The sequence below is a fragment of the Vespa crabro genome, chromosome 6, assembly GCF_910589235.1.
Source record: "Vespa crabro chromosome 6, iyVesCrab1.2, whole genome shotgun sequence".
Taxonomy (NCBI): Eukaryota; Metazoa; Arthropoda; class Insecta; order Hymenoptera; family Vespidae; genus Vespa; species Vespa crabro.
Window position 1 is genome coordinate 1,504,405 of NC_060960.1, and position 18,599 is coordinate 1,523,003.

Here is an 18,599-nt window from a genome sequence, read left to right on the forward strand (position 1 = left end):
ATGTATATATAATTCGTATCTTAGTTCATACGAGTAAGGCCACGATCGAAACGTTCAAATCCTTCTAGCGTATCGACATCCGTAGAAAGATCAATGATTTTGCTTTTCTCTGTCGTTGAATTATCCTCAAATATGGTTGTGTTTTCGTGATAGTCGCTATCTGTTGTCGTTGTCGTCGTCATTGTCGTCGTGAGGATAACTTTTTGTGCCTCGTACTCGTATTTCTCCGTACTAGCATAATCCTCCTCCAAGCTAGATTTGTGATTAGAAGGTACGATGATCGAGCCTTCGTACAGTTCGGTCCGATCGGTCGTTTCGTTCACATACTTTTCGTCCTTGATCATCAAAACTTTCTCTTGTAGATGAGTGATAGGTAGAGCTGTTACTTCATCTTCTTCGTTCTCATCTTGTTTAGAATTTTCAATGGACGAATGATCGGTAATATGTTTGGCGATTGATTCTAACGGAGTCATTATCTTTTCGATGATCTGTTCATGTTCCTCGGGTTCCATAATCTCCGATCTATGAATCAGTTCGTGTCTGAAAAGTCCGTTTGAAAATATATTATATAGTTTCTTTCATATCTTAATACGACAAAATGAAATATTATATTGTAACGGAGAATTTTCAATGACCTCGAGTTCACCAATACGACGGGTCTCGAATTCAGACCGTGGCATTTCGTGAGATAAGTTCTCGACGAGCCCGAGGCGATGTTCACGACGACACTCACGACGAGTGACGTCTTTAGATTTAAAAAAATCGAAGAATCAGCGTTTATCTTTGCGAGTAAAGTATCAAGTGTAGATAGACATTGTCAGTGAAAGTCAGTCGAGTTTATAACCGTTCAAAGAAGAGTCGAAACGTAAACGCATATTACACGTCGTTTACAATGATTTCATTTGGTTGTTACTGATGCGCGACGTGAGTTAGAACTCCAATTCATTAGCCGACGTCAAAAGAACGGATTCGAGAAAGCAACTGAATATCGTTTATGCAATAACGCACTCATGAATCTGACACTAACTTGAAAGTTTTATTATTAGAGGAAACCATTTCAATGATAATAATTATCATAACGATTTATTATTTTCGAAAAAAGCTTATGTAATCTATTGTGTTAATTAGCTAAACAAAAAGAGAGAAGAAAAGCATCTCATCCTTACCTACTGAGTTTATTTTTTCGTCTGGGATAAAGATTCAAATGAAATATCATCTGCTGTCTTTCTTCTTCGTCTGTTAAAGCCTGCTGATTAGGTATAGCAACTATAGGAATAGGTTGAGGGTTGGACGAATAAAATTTCGGATTTCTATTAAATTGAATCGGCCTTCTAGTCTCGTAATCCTCCAAAGATATTTGCTGCTTTGGTTTCCCATTTTTTTTATTCTGTTCTACTATATCGGTGATCGGATATATATCCAACATCACGCTAAACGGCTGAGGTTTTTTTCTCTTTTGATAAGAGCTAGATATGTATGAATTTTGCAATTGCGATTCTTCTGTCGGCGATGGTTTGTTAAAAGTTGGTCGTAAAAAATATGGATCATAGTATGGATTGTATCTGTTGATACCGGCTGGTGAAAATCTAAAGAATGATTGTTTGATATTTCTTAAAAAAAAGAAAACCAAACAAAAATATTCGATATCAGAACGCAATTATTCAATAATTTATTACCTAACGTTAGAAGTAGCTAAAAGATTAACGTCGGATGGGTGTTTAGGTTTGTACTGATAAAATGGATCTCCATTGTAATTCATAGGGTAATAAGTATCATCAATCTCTTCGGATCTATCAGCGTTTAAAGTAGTATCAGCCATTTCTGGATAAACATCGTATTTTTTAGGATTTACGTAAACCCCGGTGAACTTGATACCTCTACTAGGCATTTCTGCGTCATTCGTTAGATACTTTATGATATCTTGTATGTTTCTCGATGTGTGAGGATATCGGTACTGCGTTAATTGGGGAAATTTCGTACGTTTGAATGAACTAGGATGTGGAGTCCTGTATTCCCAATGAAATGGTGCCGGCCTTCTATCTTCCAAATTATCTTCTTCCTCCGACTTTAGATGTTTGTATCTATTAGAGATATTAATGAAAAATTTGTAAGAAAAAAATGTGTAAAGAAATGATTTTATACATAGTTAATTTTATTATATATAGTGAAGCAAAATTGTATTACCTTTGTTTTACCCTATAAAACATTGCATGATTGTCGAACAACTGTTTATTCTCTGGACTATCTTCCTCGTCATTACAATCGTCGATAGATTTTAACAATCTCTTTCGTAATTTGAAATTACTCGGATTCTGTGATCTCGATTCTGCTTCGATCAATTGTTCCACAGAAGCTTCGTCAGTAATTTGATCGGATGTCTCATTTTGACGTATTAATTTTTCTTCTATCTTATCGTCGTAGGAATGATTTTCTATTGGATTTATCGTTGTCTCAAAAGATGTTTTAGAATCGATTGTTTTTTTCGATACACTCGGTGTTTTTCTCAATGCATTTTGAAGTACATATATATGCTTCGTTTCTTGATTTATCTTATTAGACGATGTCGCGGAAGTAAAGTCGTATAGGAATACCGCCACCTATCGAAAAGTTCACGTGTTAATGTTAAAAGAGAAAGAAATAGAGAAAGGAAAATAATTTTTACATTAATCCAGAGAATTCATAAAGGTTGCAGCGTAATAATAAGAGTAAAAGTATGATTGTTCGTAGAATAGGATATTTTAGTCGATGGTAAAAGCAAATAGAAAAACAAAAAGTTTATATAATCGAAGAGAAAAATGAAAAATAATTGGAACGTCATGACGTTAGCCAAGGATGATAAATCTTGGACAATTAGAAAAAAAAATTGTCAATGTTGGAATATTCGACAGAGAAAAGTATATATTGCTATAACTTCCGCATTGTTCGAAGCATCGACCATGTAATATATTCTTTCAAGCATCTCGATAATATATATTAATTGTACGTTTCCTTTTTATCTTTTTTCTTTTCTCTTTTCTTTTTCTTTTTTATTTTCTCATTTTCTTCTTTTTTATTTATCCGTCCATCTTTCGAGTCAACGAATCCGTTACTTTCTCCTCTCCATACCGATTATCCTTTCCCTTTCATTTCAAGAATCAAAGAAAAATTATCTCTGCCCTTTCGTTGAATTGATCTAACAAGAAAGAAGTTTTCTAACATCTACAAGTGAAATTAACTGAGATCTGAAAGATGGACGGACATTGTTAATTTGATGAATTCGCGCGATAAAATTTTTCTACGTTGGCGTTATAATTATTATCTGCAATGGAAATGCAGCGAACGAGTACAATGATTAAATTAATTAAATATTCTTGTGATTAACCCTATTTCGATCTCTCGCGTGTTAGAGTCAGACTTAAATCCGGATGAAAATTACAACGGATGGCCCATATGTGAAGGACGCAGAAATCTCTTTGACGCTTGGTTCGCCATGCATAGAAGGTGCTACTCTCTGGATCTACGGTGAAATTTTAATAGTTCATGTCTCTATTGTGCCTCTCGCATTAATCATTGGAGAAAACGTTCGAGAAATATGTTATTATACCTTCATTGTTTATTTTTTGTTATTCGTTTTTTTGTTTTCTTTCTTTTTTTTTTTTAATCAAGCGTGCGTTGTGAAAATCGATGCACATTTAACTTATACAAATATCTTTGAAATTACGAACTTTGAAATTGCGAGCTACTTAAGTTTAAAAATATTTTTTTTATTATATAATATATGACAAAATTATTTCCGATAGTATTGGATCTCGCATTAAAAGGGAATCAAGAAATTTTAATTATGGAACAAATATAAATGAGATATAATTATCCGTCGACTATAATGATTAACCGTTAAAGAGGACATTCAATGTTAGACTATGATTCATGACATATGCATAGATAAGCATCTATTTTCTCATCGTAAAAAGACCGATATTGATCTTTACGTATTATTCAAGAGAAAAACGAAGTTTAACGTTCACTAAATCAAGTAGCATTGTTTTTAGGCAACAATATCTCGTTAGATGATTTCATTATTCATGTCTATATTTTTAAATAATTTTTTTTTCAATTTAATTTAAATCATTAACGACACAGAGATGATGATGATGATGTCGATAATAATAATAATAATAATAATAATAATAGTAATAATAATAATAATAATAATAATAATAATAATAATAATAATAATAATAATAATAATAATATTAATAATAATAATAACAAAAATAATAATAATAATAATAATAATAATAATAATAATAATAATAATAATAATAAAGATGATGATGATGATGACAATGATGATTTCTTACCAGTATCACCGTTATAAGCACCATTATTCCGATGACAAATTTCCTCACAATTGAATTGTATCGATTTCTGCGATATCGATCGCTACGATCGAAATAAAGTCCAAGTTCGGATATACTTATAGCACTTCTTCTTCCAGGATGTAGCATTTGTTTCCGCGAATTAGATTTATCGGCGTCCATTATTATTAATCATCGATAATTGCTACCACAATTGAATAAATTAGGGACGAAACGTTGTCTAATATTCATTTTATATACATTTATTTATAGATACTTTACGTGAATCTAATCCTTTAAAAATTCTTTCTAAATGCGATATTCTTTCAGACTAAAACTTCGAATAACCGATTTCTTTTTTAACACACGAGATGCTATTCTTCCGATGCTTTCTATGCTACTAACAAGAGTCTGTTCTTTGCCACGGAGTTTTCACTCGTGATCCTATCATGTAAATAGAAATTTTCTTTGTCCGTGGGGGAGGCTCGTTATGGTAGAAGGAGACAAATACTTTTTATGGGCTACTTACCTCGGCAAAAGTACGATGTACTTATATCGCGTGTTACGATTTTAAACAAATAATTCGAGGATATTATTTTTTTGAAACAAAAAAGAAAAAGAAAGAAAAATATTTATTAGCTTTTTACAAATCATTACGCTCTATATGCTGCTTAAATTTCTTCTAAATTCTAGCATGGATGGTAACTCGACAATATTCCTATAAATTTATTTTACACGAAGAAGAAACTTCGCTGACTGCATGATTTCTTAAATAAACGGCAATTAACATGTAATTTCCTGTTACGTATAAATGTGTAAAAATAAAAGGAAGGCAAACAAAAAAATTGTAGATAAATTTTTTTAGTTTGTTACATTTAGTTCAGACTAAATCGTACACGAATTTTAATTTTGATCATCGTTTACGAAATTCAAAGGGGATATCTGGAATCGGATAAATGTAACCCGTTGGTCTATGGGTTACCGGTGGTAGAGTAGGACTAGGTCCTATAATTCCCGTTGGGGTTTTGTACGTTGTTGTGCTAGGCGTTATGCTGTAAATCGGTGTAGGATAAGGAGGTGGGGTTTTAGTGATATAGGTCGGCCTTGGGGATGATGGTGGTAAATAAGGAGAAGGCCTAGTGCCATATGTTGTGCTTTTTGTTGAAATGGACGGAGTTGGCGTCACGGTTATAACAGACGGAGTATAAATTGGCGTAGATGGCGTTGTTATCGTAGATATATGCTTAGTAGTATCCGGTGGAAGATAAGTTGCCCTTGTTGTTGGTTTTGGCGTTGTTTTGATTGAAACGTATGGGGTTTTCGTTTCAAAGGTATAAATTGATGTTGTCGTTGATTTCGTAGATATCGGTGGAAGATAGGATGAGGGTTGTGTTGTTCTGGTTGTAGGAAAAGTCGGCTGTGTTGTAAATCTTGTTGTAGATTGAGTAGTTATGATTGGACGTATCGTGGTAGTTTCTGGTGGAAGATAGGTTGGTGGTTTGTAAGTAGATCTCGTTGTTAATGGTGGAGGTGGTTTAGTGGGTGTTGGTGTAGGTTTATATGTTGTTTTAGGAGGTAGATAGGTTGGTTTAGTAGGAGACGTTGATGTTGGTTTAGTAGGAAACTTTGATGGTGATCTAGTAGAAGGTGTGTGATATGAAGTTGGTCTAGTAGAAGGCAGCGTTGGTGGTTGATATGAAGTTGGTCTAGTAGAAGGCAGCGTTGGTGGTTGATATGAAGTTGGTCTAGTAGAAGGCAGCGTTGGTGGTTGATATGAAGTTGGTCTAGTAGAAGGCAGCGTTGGTGGTTGATATGAAGTTGGTCTAGTAGAAGGCAGCGTTGGTGGTCGATATGAAGTTGGTCTAGTAGAAGGCAGCGTTGGTGGTCGATATGAAGTTGGTCTAGTAGAAGGCAGCGTTGGTGGTCGATATGAAGTTGGTCTAGTAGGAGGCAGCGTTGGTGGTTGATATGAAGTTGGTCTAGTATGTTCTGATATTGGAGGTAAATAAATTGGCCGCGTTGGTCTAGTAGGCGGCTGGGTTGGTGGAGGGATGTAGGTCGGTTTAGTTGGAGGCGGTACAGGTTGTCTCGTAGAAGGTTGTTCTGATGTAGGTGGTTTCGGTGTTTTAGTTGGCAATGGGAAAGGTATCTTTGGCGTCGATTTAGAATATCCTGGATGGACTGTTGTTTCGTACGGTGGTCTGGATTGTGTCTGTGGGGGTTGATATGGTGGCCTGATTGGAGTCAGTGGAGGTTGATATGGGGGTATAGATGGCGTTTGTGGGGGTTGGTATGGGGGTATAGATGGCGTTTGTGGGGGTTGATATGGAGGTCTGGATGGTGTCTGTGGTGGTTGATATGGTGGTTTGGATGGTGTCTGTGGGGGTTGATATGGTGGCCTGGATGGAGTCTGTGGAGGTTGGTATGGGGGTATAGATGGCGTTTGTGGGGGTTGATATGGAGGTCTGGATGGTGTCTGTGGGGGTTGATATGGGGGTATAGATGGCGTTTGTGGGGGTTGGTATGGGGGTATAGATGGCGTTTGTGGGGGTTGATATGGAGGTCTGGATGGTGTCTGTGGTGGTTGATATGGTGGTTTGGATGGTGTCTGTGGGGGTTGATATGGTGGCCTGGATGGAGTCTGTGGAGGTTGGTATGGGGGTATAGATGGCGTTTGTGGGGGTTGATATGGAGGTCTGGATGGTGTCTGTGGTGGTTGATATGGTGGTCTGGATGGTGTCTGTGGGGGTTGGTATGGTGGCCTGGTTGGAGTCTGTGGAGGTTGATATGGGGGTATAGATGGCGTTTGTGGAGGTTGATATGGAGGTCTGGATGGTGTCTGTGGTGGTTGATATGGTGGTCTAGATGGTGTCTGTGGGGGTTGATATGGTGGTCTGGATGGTGTCTGTGGGGGTTGATATGGTGGTCTGGTTGGGGTCTGGGGAGGTTGATATGGGGGTATGGATGGCGTTTGTGGTGGTTGATATGGTGGTCTGCTTGGTGTTTGTGGGGGTTGATATGGTGGCCTGGATGGTGTTTTTGGTGGTAGTGTGAAAGGAATCGTTGGTGTTGATTTTGGATATCCTGGATGAGATGTCGTTGGATTAATTGGTGGTGTGGTTATCACCCTCGGTGTAGTTAATTTTGTCGTAGTTGGATATGGTGTCGTTGTTGATGTAATTAGCTCATATGGTCGTTTTGGGTACGGCGTTGTCGTTGAAGTACTTCTGTTTAAAGGAAAAATTATACGAATAAAAATATCCATTGTCACGCTTATCGTATTACTTCGTGCACTTACTGAAAATTTAGATAACTTTTAAATAATAGTTTCTTTTTTATTTGATTTACTCACTTAGTAGAAGGTAAAGGGAAAGGCTTGCTCGGTGTCTGATAGTGATATCCATCGAATGCTCTTTGGGGTATTGGATAATTCTCTATCGCTCGTTTATCCCTTTCAATATGCTTTGCATTGCACGTGGATAGTGCCGCCACGAGGGTGGCAGTCCACAGCAGCTTCCACTGTGGACAAAACAAATGAGAAATGAAACTTAATTAACCGAACTTGTTTTGATTTAAGAGATCACAATAATTTTAACGTCATTTCTGTGGGATAATCTCATGCCCTATCTACAAGGGATATCATACATAACATTGAGGGATCCAGATCGTGAAAGGTTTGTTGATACGAAACACCGATACGATGTATACTTTTATTGATTACTGATTCGCTAAATTACTAAAAATAGCAATTGGTGGTCATTCCTATGATCTAGCTAATCTCTTTTTACAAATCGGTAATTTTTATTAACGAGGTGTTAAATGAATAGTATATATATAAATTCTTACACGGAGTTGGAAATAATTTTCACATTTGTACGTTTTAAAATTATCGATTTAAATTTTAATTGATTAAAATCAGATTATTCCATCGATTGAGAGTTTGTCGAATCTTATCTCGTTCATATGTGATATTCTACAGACACGAAGCGGCGAATGACGGATTCTAGCTCGAAGAAACGTCCAGTGACCTTTAGATTGTATAATTTATATGGAAGGATCACACGCTTCTAGTAGAGAGAATATTCTTTAGCATTGGTGTCCGTTAGCAATGTGCGAAAGGTTTTTCACAGTGGTGTACAAGTGTCGGCGTGGATCTCCACGGTCTGTGAAACACGCGATACATATTATAGCAAGGTTGCATTCACCTCTCTTTGCATAGCTATTTAATGTACTTGACATGAATATTCATAATTCAGATGTTTTAAAAACGCAAACAACAATCCCTTCCATTTTCTATACTCTAAATTAATTCAAAAATTTTCTTACCGATGAAAGATTTGAGCTTTTTTTCTTTTTGTTTTTTCTTTTTTTTTTATAAAATTAGATCGAAAAAATCAATCGATCGTTATGTACTTGACCGATTTATTTACAATCGGAGAAAGCGACGAAATGTTTCACGAGATAATGAGGAACCAATATGATGGCTTTTATAAGATATCTACTCCAGGACTTCATCGCTTATGGGATGTGCAAACTTTCTTGCATCATTGCACGAAGAAGCAGACGCAATCCATATCCAGCGTGTTATAAGACGCAAGTCGATGAGTAGCTCCGAAGAAGTCGTACATCGTTCGTGATGTAATCTTTGAGAACACAGCCGGTCGTAAAACGGAACACGTTTTATATTCATAAAGATATGCCATTCGGTTTAGTTTAATAAATTTTTGTCGGATACATAAAAACGTAAGATAAGCGATGAAAATTGCTTAAGCTCTTGAGTCGTACGATTTTTTTTTTAAATTTAATTTTTTATTATGTAAAAGTTACTATATAAAAATATCATTGGAAGGTCGACAGATCAATTTCGTTTAATTTACAACTTTCATGGAGAATAGTATGCTCGTATCGTAAATCAATGGAACTGGATACGGCGCCTTCTTTCACAGTCGAAAGATATATAGGAATGGAATACATGAGATACAAGCTAAAATAGTTTCTTGCATAATGTAAATGCGTGTTGCAGTTACGCATTACGACTTTGGTACTAATAAAGCGTAGAGACGACGAGATGAACAGGCGCGGACTAAGCGTCTCCGTTCTTACGTGCACTTTCTAATTATTTGCTGCTCTATACGCGATAATGCAAGTTATATCTATGAAAAATGAAGAGGAACGAAGATAGTGATATTGTGAAATGCATTAAAGTCCGCCTATTGAGAGATATGATTTCTATAATTAGCAAAATCGAATCGTTGGAACTTTCTACGAATCTTATCAGATTTGTTCGTTGTATCTTTGATGTTTTCGAGAAAAAAAAAAAGAAAAAAAAAATTGAAAGAAAAAATTTTTTTTATATGTTATTCTCAACTTTTAGTACGACGGAGAAAGTTCTCTTGATGAATGTCGAAAAGAATGTCGGAATATGTTTCAACGCCACGTGATTGTTGTTTATCTCTTTCACTCATTAACAGTTATCGTTAAATCCTAGAAAAAAGAAAAAAAATATCCAGTCATACATACAATTATCGTCGATAGGTAAGACATTTGCGTTTAACATAACAAAGATCCGCCTTGTTTTATGGAACATGCAAATGGGAAAATCTATTCTCCGTTTTTATCTCGATGTCATTAAACGACAAGGACATTGCATCGCGCTAATATAGAAAATAATTGAACATTGGATTTCTACTTTCACTCTTAATAAAAAGTAAAGTATCGAAGCATCGTTTAATAATTTCTTCTATATATTCATAGAATCTCTTTAATTTTTTTTCCTTCTTTTCTTATTATCACAAACCGAATATACCTATGTTATAAATTTATTGTTTAAGAATGAAAATGCTTTTTTAGAATTCTTCGTCGTTCTTAATAAGAAAGAAAAAAAAGAGAACAGATTAAAAAAATACAAAAATAAAAAGAAATAAAAAGAAATAAAAAGAAATAAAAATAAATTCATGCCATCGTCTCGCCATAAGGCAGAGGTTCCAATTATGACGAAATCGAAAGTTAAGTCGGCTGATCATTGAAGTAACTGAGGAAGGAGTACGTAGGCAGAAAAATAAAAAAAAAAATAAAGAATAAAAAATCAGAAGAAGAAGAAAAAGAAAACGAAAACGAAAAAGAAGGAAAAGAAGAAGAAGAAGATGATGAAAAAAAAACCAAGACAGAAAAGAAGAACGACAAGGTATTTATCATTCTTACGAAAGGCCGTGGGTCATCCTGAAATTTACTGACCAATTTGGCTTCTCTCGATTACGTAATCAAAATACCTCGCTTTTTTTTTCAATGTCTTCTCCTGTATTTATTTATTTATTTTTATTTTTATCTTTTCCTTTTTCTTTTTCTTTTCTTTTTTTTTTCTTTTTTTTCTTTGTCTTCGTCCTTTCTCAAAGTAATTCATATACGATCTTAGTCGAGAATAAATTTTTTTTCTCGACGAGTGTTCTCGTATCGTGCAACTTGCGTCAATTTAAAGATGAAAGGAAACACGTGGGCGCATGTAGAAAAGTACTAAAAGATGAATCCTCCGAAATGGCTGTAGTACTACCAAAGGTAATAAACTTAGGTGATGATAGTTGCTTGTAGTACGAGGTAACGAGTAGGTGGTTATAAGACGTAACCACAGAGAAATTGAAAGTAATAATCGTTAAACGAACGACGAATTGTCATTGACCTTCGTTTACTTAACTCTTGTTCGCATTTCAAAAATACCATTTGAATAATTTGTCTTTGAATTCATAATAAACAGGTATGTAATAAGTTTCAAGAATAATTCTGTGAACAATAGTAGGTACATAAAGAATTTAAGAAAAAAAAGAAAAGAAAAAAGGAAAATAAAAAAATTCCATCAACTTGCGTCATCTTGCACCAAACTTTAATACAACGTTTAATCATGGATTTTACGGTCATACCTGCTCTTTGTTAATCATTCGTAATAAATGTCAGCTACGACGGATTAGCCGTTGGTAATAAATCGTTTCGCGAATATAAGCGCGATCCTTGAGTTAAGAGGAATAAGAAAGGGAGAAAGAAAGAAAGAAAGAAAAGTAAAAAGGAAAAGAAAAAGAAAAAGAAAAAGAAAATGAAAAAGAGAAAAGAAAAAAGAAAAGAAAAAGAAAATAAAAGGAATAGTTAAGAGATGGACAAGTCGAATTACATTTCTGACTCCCACGATGAACATTTTCTCTTATACGATCGATTCAGAGGAGCGATCCATCATTCTGTCTTTATTATGTGTGTGTTTGTGTGTGTGTGTGTGTGTATGTATATGTATGTGTGTATACGTGTACATATCGATCCTCTAAAGACACACAAAAAAGATCTGAAAATATTGAGTCGTGTAATTATTTTTTTACGTAAATACGTTGAAATTTCGACGACGATCTTATTGCAATTTTTATTTCTATTTCAAATTTTATTAATAAATATATTTTTCGATGAAAAATTGATCGTAAAATTTACAAGTATCAACGTTCTCGTAGCATCAATGAATCGAAGTAGACGAGTATTCTTCAAATAAAAATACAATGTTGTATAAACGAAAGAGAATCGAGAATAGAGTTGATCTGATCTCTCACTTTTACATAAATCAACTATTCACGTAGTTAAACTATCGCTCGGTAAGTTCGTTAAATATCGATGTATTCTAAGTACTTAGCTTTGAAACTAACGAGCCACGATTTAATTAAATTCTCATGAGTTCAACATACAATATGAATAACCAGTTTATACAACGATTTAATACAATTTCTGCTAACGGGACGATAGCAATTGAGTTTTCGCAATTGTTTGAATATAAAAAAGAAACTAAAAAGAATAGGATGTTATATTATATATTCGTAAAAATTTTTTTTCCAAATAATTATTACGTCTATTTTAAATAGAAAAATAGTACGAAACGGTTTAGGCGGAGAGTATCTTAAGATATTTAAGATCGACTAGAATGTCACGTTACGTCACGGATCCTCACGACTTCTAATAACGCACGAGTCGACCGATTCGATAGCGTCTTTTATTCGGAACGTACAAAATTGACCTTTAACCGTTTAGAAATTTCTCTATTGCGCTAGTCCGAAAATGAATAGACGTTGGATTAGACCAGACAATTCGTTGCGTGATGAATTGTTTTCTTTCTCGACATTGCATTCACGAAAATTGCTCGGAAAGTAGTCTTTAACATGAACGAGTATGTTCTGTTTGGAAAACGGGAAATAGTTTATTAGATTATTTGTAGGAATACTTTGAGGATTCAACAAATTTTACGGACGTTGTTTCATACTCTCTCTTTTCTCTCTTTCTCTCTCTTTCTCTCTCTCTCTCTCTCTCTTTCTCTTATTTCGCGAAATTACATAAAAGAAGAAGAAAAAAGGAAAAATAAATGTTTCTACAACGAAGATAAGACGATTAGAAATGTTTTTATAGTGTTTCCTAATGTCGCATGATTGAAAGGAAGAACGAAGAAAGTATGGTCGAGAGTAAACGTCTTCGTTGGAATATGAAAGATGAAAAATGTACGCACACACGCACATGCACGTACATCCACACACATACGTACGCACGTACACATATACGACGATAATGCAAATGATATTTTCGCGCGCATTTTAAAGGATGCCTCTCGATCTTTGAATCATGGTTTGAGAAATCATTTTCGAGTAGCTCGACTTGACGCACTTTATACCATATTAAGTTCTATTGTTTATATCCTCGTAAAGGCGAAAAAAAGGAAGATAAAAAAAGAAGAAAGAAAAAAATAAGAAGAAAAGAAAAATTCCAACAGATCTATCGCGAGTTAAGAAACAATGATAACCTTTAACATTTATGCGCCAACAGCTGGCTGCCGTTCGAGTCTTGCTATTAATTCCTAAGAGGTTGTGAGCACGGCCGCGCTACGTGCAAATACCAACCGCTAAACTCACCATCGGAAATATTATTTTACAAACGTATGAAAGTGCGAAACGACGAAAGTTTCTTCTTCTTTATCTTCCTTTTTTTTCTTTTTTTCTTTCTGGCATAAAGAATCGGAGAAAAAAATCTTTTCTCAAAAGAAATGAATGTCGGTGATAATAGAGAACAAATATATATCGGATGATTGCGATTGAGCACGTGTATGTTTGGTAGTTCAAAGAAGACACACTTTCTGACCTAAATTGTCATTTCAAAGTAATCATTTCTCAATCCTTAAAAATCCGAGAAAATTCTTTTAGAACACGTAACAGTTCTAACGTAGATTTATTTTCCTCCCGAGATAATATAGATTCTCACACGAGATTTTCACGTCATTCCGAACGAGCTATCAACAATTTTTCCACCAAAAAAAAAAAAACAAATAAAAACAAAATAAAAAAAACAAAAAAGAAAGGGTTGTCCACAATCCCACACTACCGAACCCTTTCGTCACGTTTCAATACCATTACACAACCCTCGAAGATGGTATCTCCTTTCACTCTTAAAATACGTGGTCACTAATACACAAAACTCCTCGATTACTTACCATCTCACTAATTTTAGGAATGTGCTCTTGTTAACACAATCAACTGAGCGAAGAGGGCGAGTCAAAACGAACGCATGTCTCGCGGGAGCTTCGGCGTCCCGAGATAGAGTTCTGACTTCTTCGTCCCGAGCAAACGTTGAGAGCATTTATAGGATTCACCTGATTGAGTTGGTGGTGGTGATGGTGGGGGTGGGGAAGGGGAGACAGGGTTGAGGAGAAACGTTCGGTCCATGTGATTATTGCGATCCGATGTGTCCAAGAGGATGCTGTAATTCTTCTTCTTTCGTGTCGCACTTGAGTGGGAGAGATAGAGAGAAAAAGAAAGAGAGAGAGAGAGAGAGAAAGAGAGAGAGAGTGAAAATATTCAAGTGAGTATGGGGGAGCCAATAGCACACAAGATAACAAGAAGGACCGAGAGAGAGAAAGTGAGAGTTCGCTTCGAGAGAAGAGAAGGAAAGAAGGACGATGCCAACCAAGTTCTCTTGAAAAGGTCCATCGAGTTGTATGCGCCGACATAAGGAATCTCACGATCCATCGTTTCGGAGGATTCAAGGATAAATGCTTTTTATCGAGCATCCATACTTCTTCATGGAAAATTTTGAGGTATATATTCATCGTAGTCAAAAATTACAAAAAAAAAAGAAATACAAAAGTACGAAAATGTAAACCAAATGTTTTCTTATTTTTCTTTTTTTTTTTTTAATTTATTTCTTTTTTTTCTTCTTTTTTTATTTTTTTCAAATCCTTTCTGAAAATAGGACCAAAATTCGTCGTCATATATACAGGGAAAGTTGGCTTTCGACTTAATATTGTAATAACTGGTAATAGATTACGTTTACTCGTTAATTATATTACAGATTAGTAAAACGCGTTTTAATTACGCGAATCAAGAAGGTTTTTAAATGCATTACTAGTCATTCGAGTACGATGATACTTGTCGTGACTACTGCATTGTAATTATAATGTGTATCTTGACTGAAAATGCTTCTTGGATAACGACGGTTGCTCATTGTTAAGCGTGCGAAAAAGAAGGAGAAGAAGAAGATGATGAAGGAATGATTTGGCGGAACGGTATAATGGCAGAGTCCCTGTACTTGACTGTGCAATTTCTATAGATGCCGGTTATCATAGTATTTATCTACTCGCGAATTGATCGTACGTGCGATTTTTCAATTATAACTAAACGATTAATTAAGAAATAAGGGATATTTACGATTAGATATCTATTTTGAAAGTCGTTCGATCATCGAACTTTTTCCAATTAATTTCGATTAAGTAATTTGAAAGAATCGTCAAGAGACGATGTATATTAGAACGAGTATGTACTATATAAGACTATTCGCAGGAAGTAGAGGTGACTGTTGATTAAGGATAAAACGGTGTTTGATGATTGAATGGATCAACAAGAACGTCGTACGAGTTCATTGACCTTATATTTCCTCATGTATCTTTTATTTGGGTTAGCATGTATGCAACGTAACAAGAACAATTTTTCTTTTTCTTTTTTTTATTTTCTCCACTGACAACGTTCATTAGTTTCTTCATCAGCACTCGAAAATTTCTTTTCAATGTATATTTTTTCTCGTTTGCTCGTAGTTTTAATCGTGCTAAATGGAATGGCAAAAGGATAATTATTAGTAGACGATGTAATTTAATTAACGTTCACCGAAGAGATGATATTTTCTCGATATACGCAATATCGACGTAACGATCCATCGAAAAAACATTAATACATCTTATACACCTTGTGTTCATTGCATATTATAAAAGATATAAATTATGAGCTACTGTATTGTATTTGTATTATAACATATTATATCTGTACATTACATAATGATATGTTATATTTTTGTATAATAACATCGAAATAAAACTGACGCTAAATAATCATTTTCTTTAACAAGGGGCAAAACTATCGATAGATTTAGAATATATATAAAAATCGATCGGATCTATTCGACACGAGATAAAAATCTCGTCGAATATATTCTTTATCTTGATCATACAAACAATATATAAAAGTCGATTTTATGGTGTGTACGACCTTCTAATACCGGACACGCAGACTTTGATCAAACTTGATTATTTTATTCGTGAATTCTCAAGGCCATCGTAGTCTTAGTGGCAATTATCCATGAATGAAATCCTTCTTCTCTCGTAGATCTCAACTTTCTCTCTCACGTTTATTCACTTTGTGCGTGAATGAAGGGATTTACGATGTCATGTTTATCTACGTTAATACGTGTGGACGCAAATATACGTATATGTATATTATATATATATATATATATATATATATATATATATATATATATATATATATATATATATATATATATATATATATATTATATATATATATATAAAAGGTTATAATCGCAATTTCTGTTTAACCTTCGATCTTTAATTACTCTGATATAAATCTTTAGTAAAAACTTCATGTTAAACAATGATAGCGGACATCGAATGATACGACGTAACAATTCTTTCTCTCGACATTATATCATACAAATAAAAGAGATAGAATAAAAGGAGGAGTTTCAAAATAAATAACTACAACTATAGACAGAGTTACGGAAATGTTATGGTAGTATATAAGTACCTTTCTTTCATCAGGATACGTCTTATTCATATTTCCCTCGTTTATATTTCATGAAATGTACATAGGATAAAGAAAGATTTCGTCTCCCACTGCTTCATTACGTTCATTATAGAGATCTTTAATTTACTATGCGATGATTATCACGGATTCACACTACTAAAGTAGGCGTTTTCAACGTGGGAGAACAGGTATTTACGCAAAGCGGAAATATTTTCGAAATCACTATATTTTTTCAACGAACTCATTCGTTCATCTATTATTAAGGCATTCGCCATTCGAATCATGCAAATTCTTGCGAGTACTGATATTTTTACGAAAAAAAAAAAACATTATTATGCATACGAAGTCGAAAATTAAGAAAAATAGAAAAAAACTAAAAAAATGATTAAAAAAAGAAAAGAAACGATAAATTTCTTTGAGCTCTTCTTCAATCAAAAAAATTCAAGGTATTTATCTCTCTCTCTCTCTCTCTCTCTCTCTCTCTCTCTCTCGCTCTTTCTCTTCCAGTTGTTGAGATCTTTATGTGATTATTTTGAAGTTAAATAAAAGAAATCATTTCGAAAGTCGATATTGATTAGTAAAGAATTTTTCGTTTGAACCAATCGTACAATCCTTGAAGATATTTTCGGGAAAGATGGCCTTCAGGATGAATTAGATTCGATTCGATATAAAAAAGGAAGATGATGTTGAAGTCAAGGTGAACGTGTTAAGAAAATGCGATTGGATTAGGATAACTAGTAAACAAATATAGATAACTATATGAAATAAAGTATTAATGAGATGTAGAAGATATTTAACAAATAATATAATGAATGTTTCCTTATATATTACGAAACTGACTAACGATCGAAATTATCGATTAGATCTTACAAAGTTTTCTTTAATTTAAACCTCAAGGTGAAAGATGATTGGCGTTAATAAAAATTTATTCCATGAGTTTAAAAATTTATGAAAAAATTCTTACGATAAACCTATGAACGTATGGTAAATGCTGGAACGCTCGTTGACCTGAAAAGTTACAATCGACCTCAGTGACTCCTCTTCGAAGATACGGACACTCTCATTGGAACTCTCTTTTCCATAATTATTACGTAAGTGTGAGTCGATTACGAAACTTGACGAATATTTTATATCGTCGTTCTTACTCTTATAACTTATTCTCTTTTTTTCTCTCGTTTTTTTTTTTTTACTTTTCTTATTCGAGCATAAGGAAAAAAAGAGCGAGCGAGCGAGTGTGTGTGAGAGAGAGAAAGAGAGAGAGAGGGAGAGAGAGAGAGAGAGAGAAAATACACGTACAAAGGATGATCCTTCGAGGAGAAGGATGATTTATCATGCTTGATTTATTCCATGAAAGTAATACGTGTACTCTAATTTCTTTTCTCGCGTCATATCATTGTTTCTTACAACTTGACTTATTCCGTGCCGACGTAATTATAACGTTGATCCACGCTGCCATTCAAATAATGGAAATGTGTGAGCAAAGTAGTGATAAATTAGATAGAATTAAATTATGCAAATTATTATACGATGCATTCCTCGTAGAAAACGCAAGCGTTTCGTTATTAGAAGTATACGAATGAGAGCAGAATTTATTAAAAATATTTTTTTGTTTTTTTTTTTTATTAACTAACAATAAAAAATATCAATTAGATTCAATTCATTTCTATCGTAGAATAGAAATGAAATGATTGAATTGTATGAAGAAATTGTAGCTTGTTCCAAGAGAAATGATATCTTTCTTAATTAATGACAACGATTAGTACTAATATATTATTTAAATAATATATGTGATAGTGTTTTGTACAATTGTAATCCTATGTTTAACGTTAATTAACGATCAAAAAACTTGTAGTCTTTTTTCCTCACACTCTGCTTATAAAATACGATACTGTATGATGGATGATGCGTTTGATATTTCAGCTCATACACGATGCTGCAATTTTTGTAAAGAAACTCCTTTAGAAAGTGAAAATGTTTGATCACAATTATAATGGGATAAATTATATGGTCGTGATTATTCTATAGTATATGAATCCTTATATATATGTACGTTCTTATTTATGTATGTACATATTTTGTTAAACGATCATGTTTGGTTTTCCTTGAACTGGTCTACCTTTTCGGATGCTTCGTTACACAACGAAAGTTTGGTTGCTCGTTAAGGTCA

General features: G+C 34.2%; 2 protein-coding genes across 2 annotated transcripts; both read right to left on the bottom strand.

The window, feature by feature from the left end:
* Positions 1–20: 20 nt before the first annotated feature.
* On the bottom strand, positions 21–4,493 carry LOC124424774. Its single transcript, XM_046964269.1, has 5 exons — positions 4,341–4,493; positions 2,185–2,597; positions 1,677–2,081; positions 1,167–1,586; positions 21–540 (listed from the first exon to the last, which is right to left on the bottom strand). Exons 1-5 carry the CDS (start codon positions 4,485–4,487, stop codon positions 21–23), a joined length of 1,905 nt encoding a protein of 634 aa, XP_046820225.1. The 5' UTR covers positions 4,488–4,493.
* A 458-nt stretch (positions 4,494–4,951) lies between these two features.
* LOC124425044 (proline-rich extensin-like protein EPR1) lies at positions 4,952–13,987 on the bottom strand. Its single transcript, XM_046964811.1, has 3 exons — positions 13,831–13,987; positions 7,690–7,856; positions 4,952–7,564 (listed from the first exon to the last, which is right to left on the bottom strand). Exons 1-3 carry the CDS (start codon positions 13,831–13,833, stop codon positions 5,251–5,253), a joined length of 2,484 nt encoding a protein of 827 aa, XP_046820767.1. The 5' UTR covers positions 13,834–13,987; the 3' UTR covers positions 4,952–5,250.
* Between the last annotated feature and the right edge of the window lie 4,612 nt (positions 13,988–18,599).

Coding starts and splice junctions, on each gene's coding strand:
- LOC124424774 (XM_046964269.1), bottom strand. CDS start 4,487: ATGCTACATCCTGGAAGAAGAAGTGCTATAAGTATATCCGAACTTGGA. Junction 2,082..2,184: donor TTTTATAGGGTAAAACAAAG/GTAATACAATTT, acceptor TATCTCTAATAG/ATACAAACATCTAAAGTCGG. Junction 541..1,166: donor CGAAAAAATAAACTCAGTAG/GTAAGGATGAGA, acceptor CGGACTTTTCAG/ACACGAACTGATTCATAGAT.
- LOC124425044 (XM_046964811.1), bottom strand. Junction 7,565..7,689: donor TTCCCTTTACCTTCTACTAA/GTGAGTAAATCA, acceptor TCCTTTAAACAG/AAGTACTTCAACGACAACGC.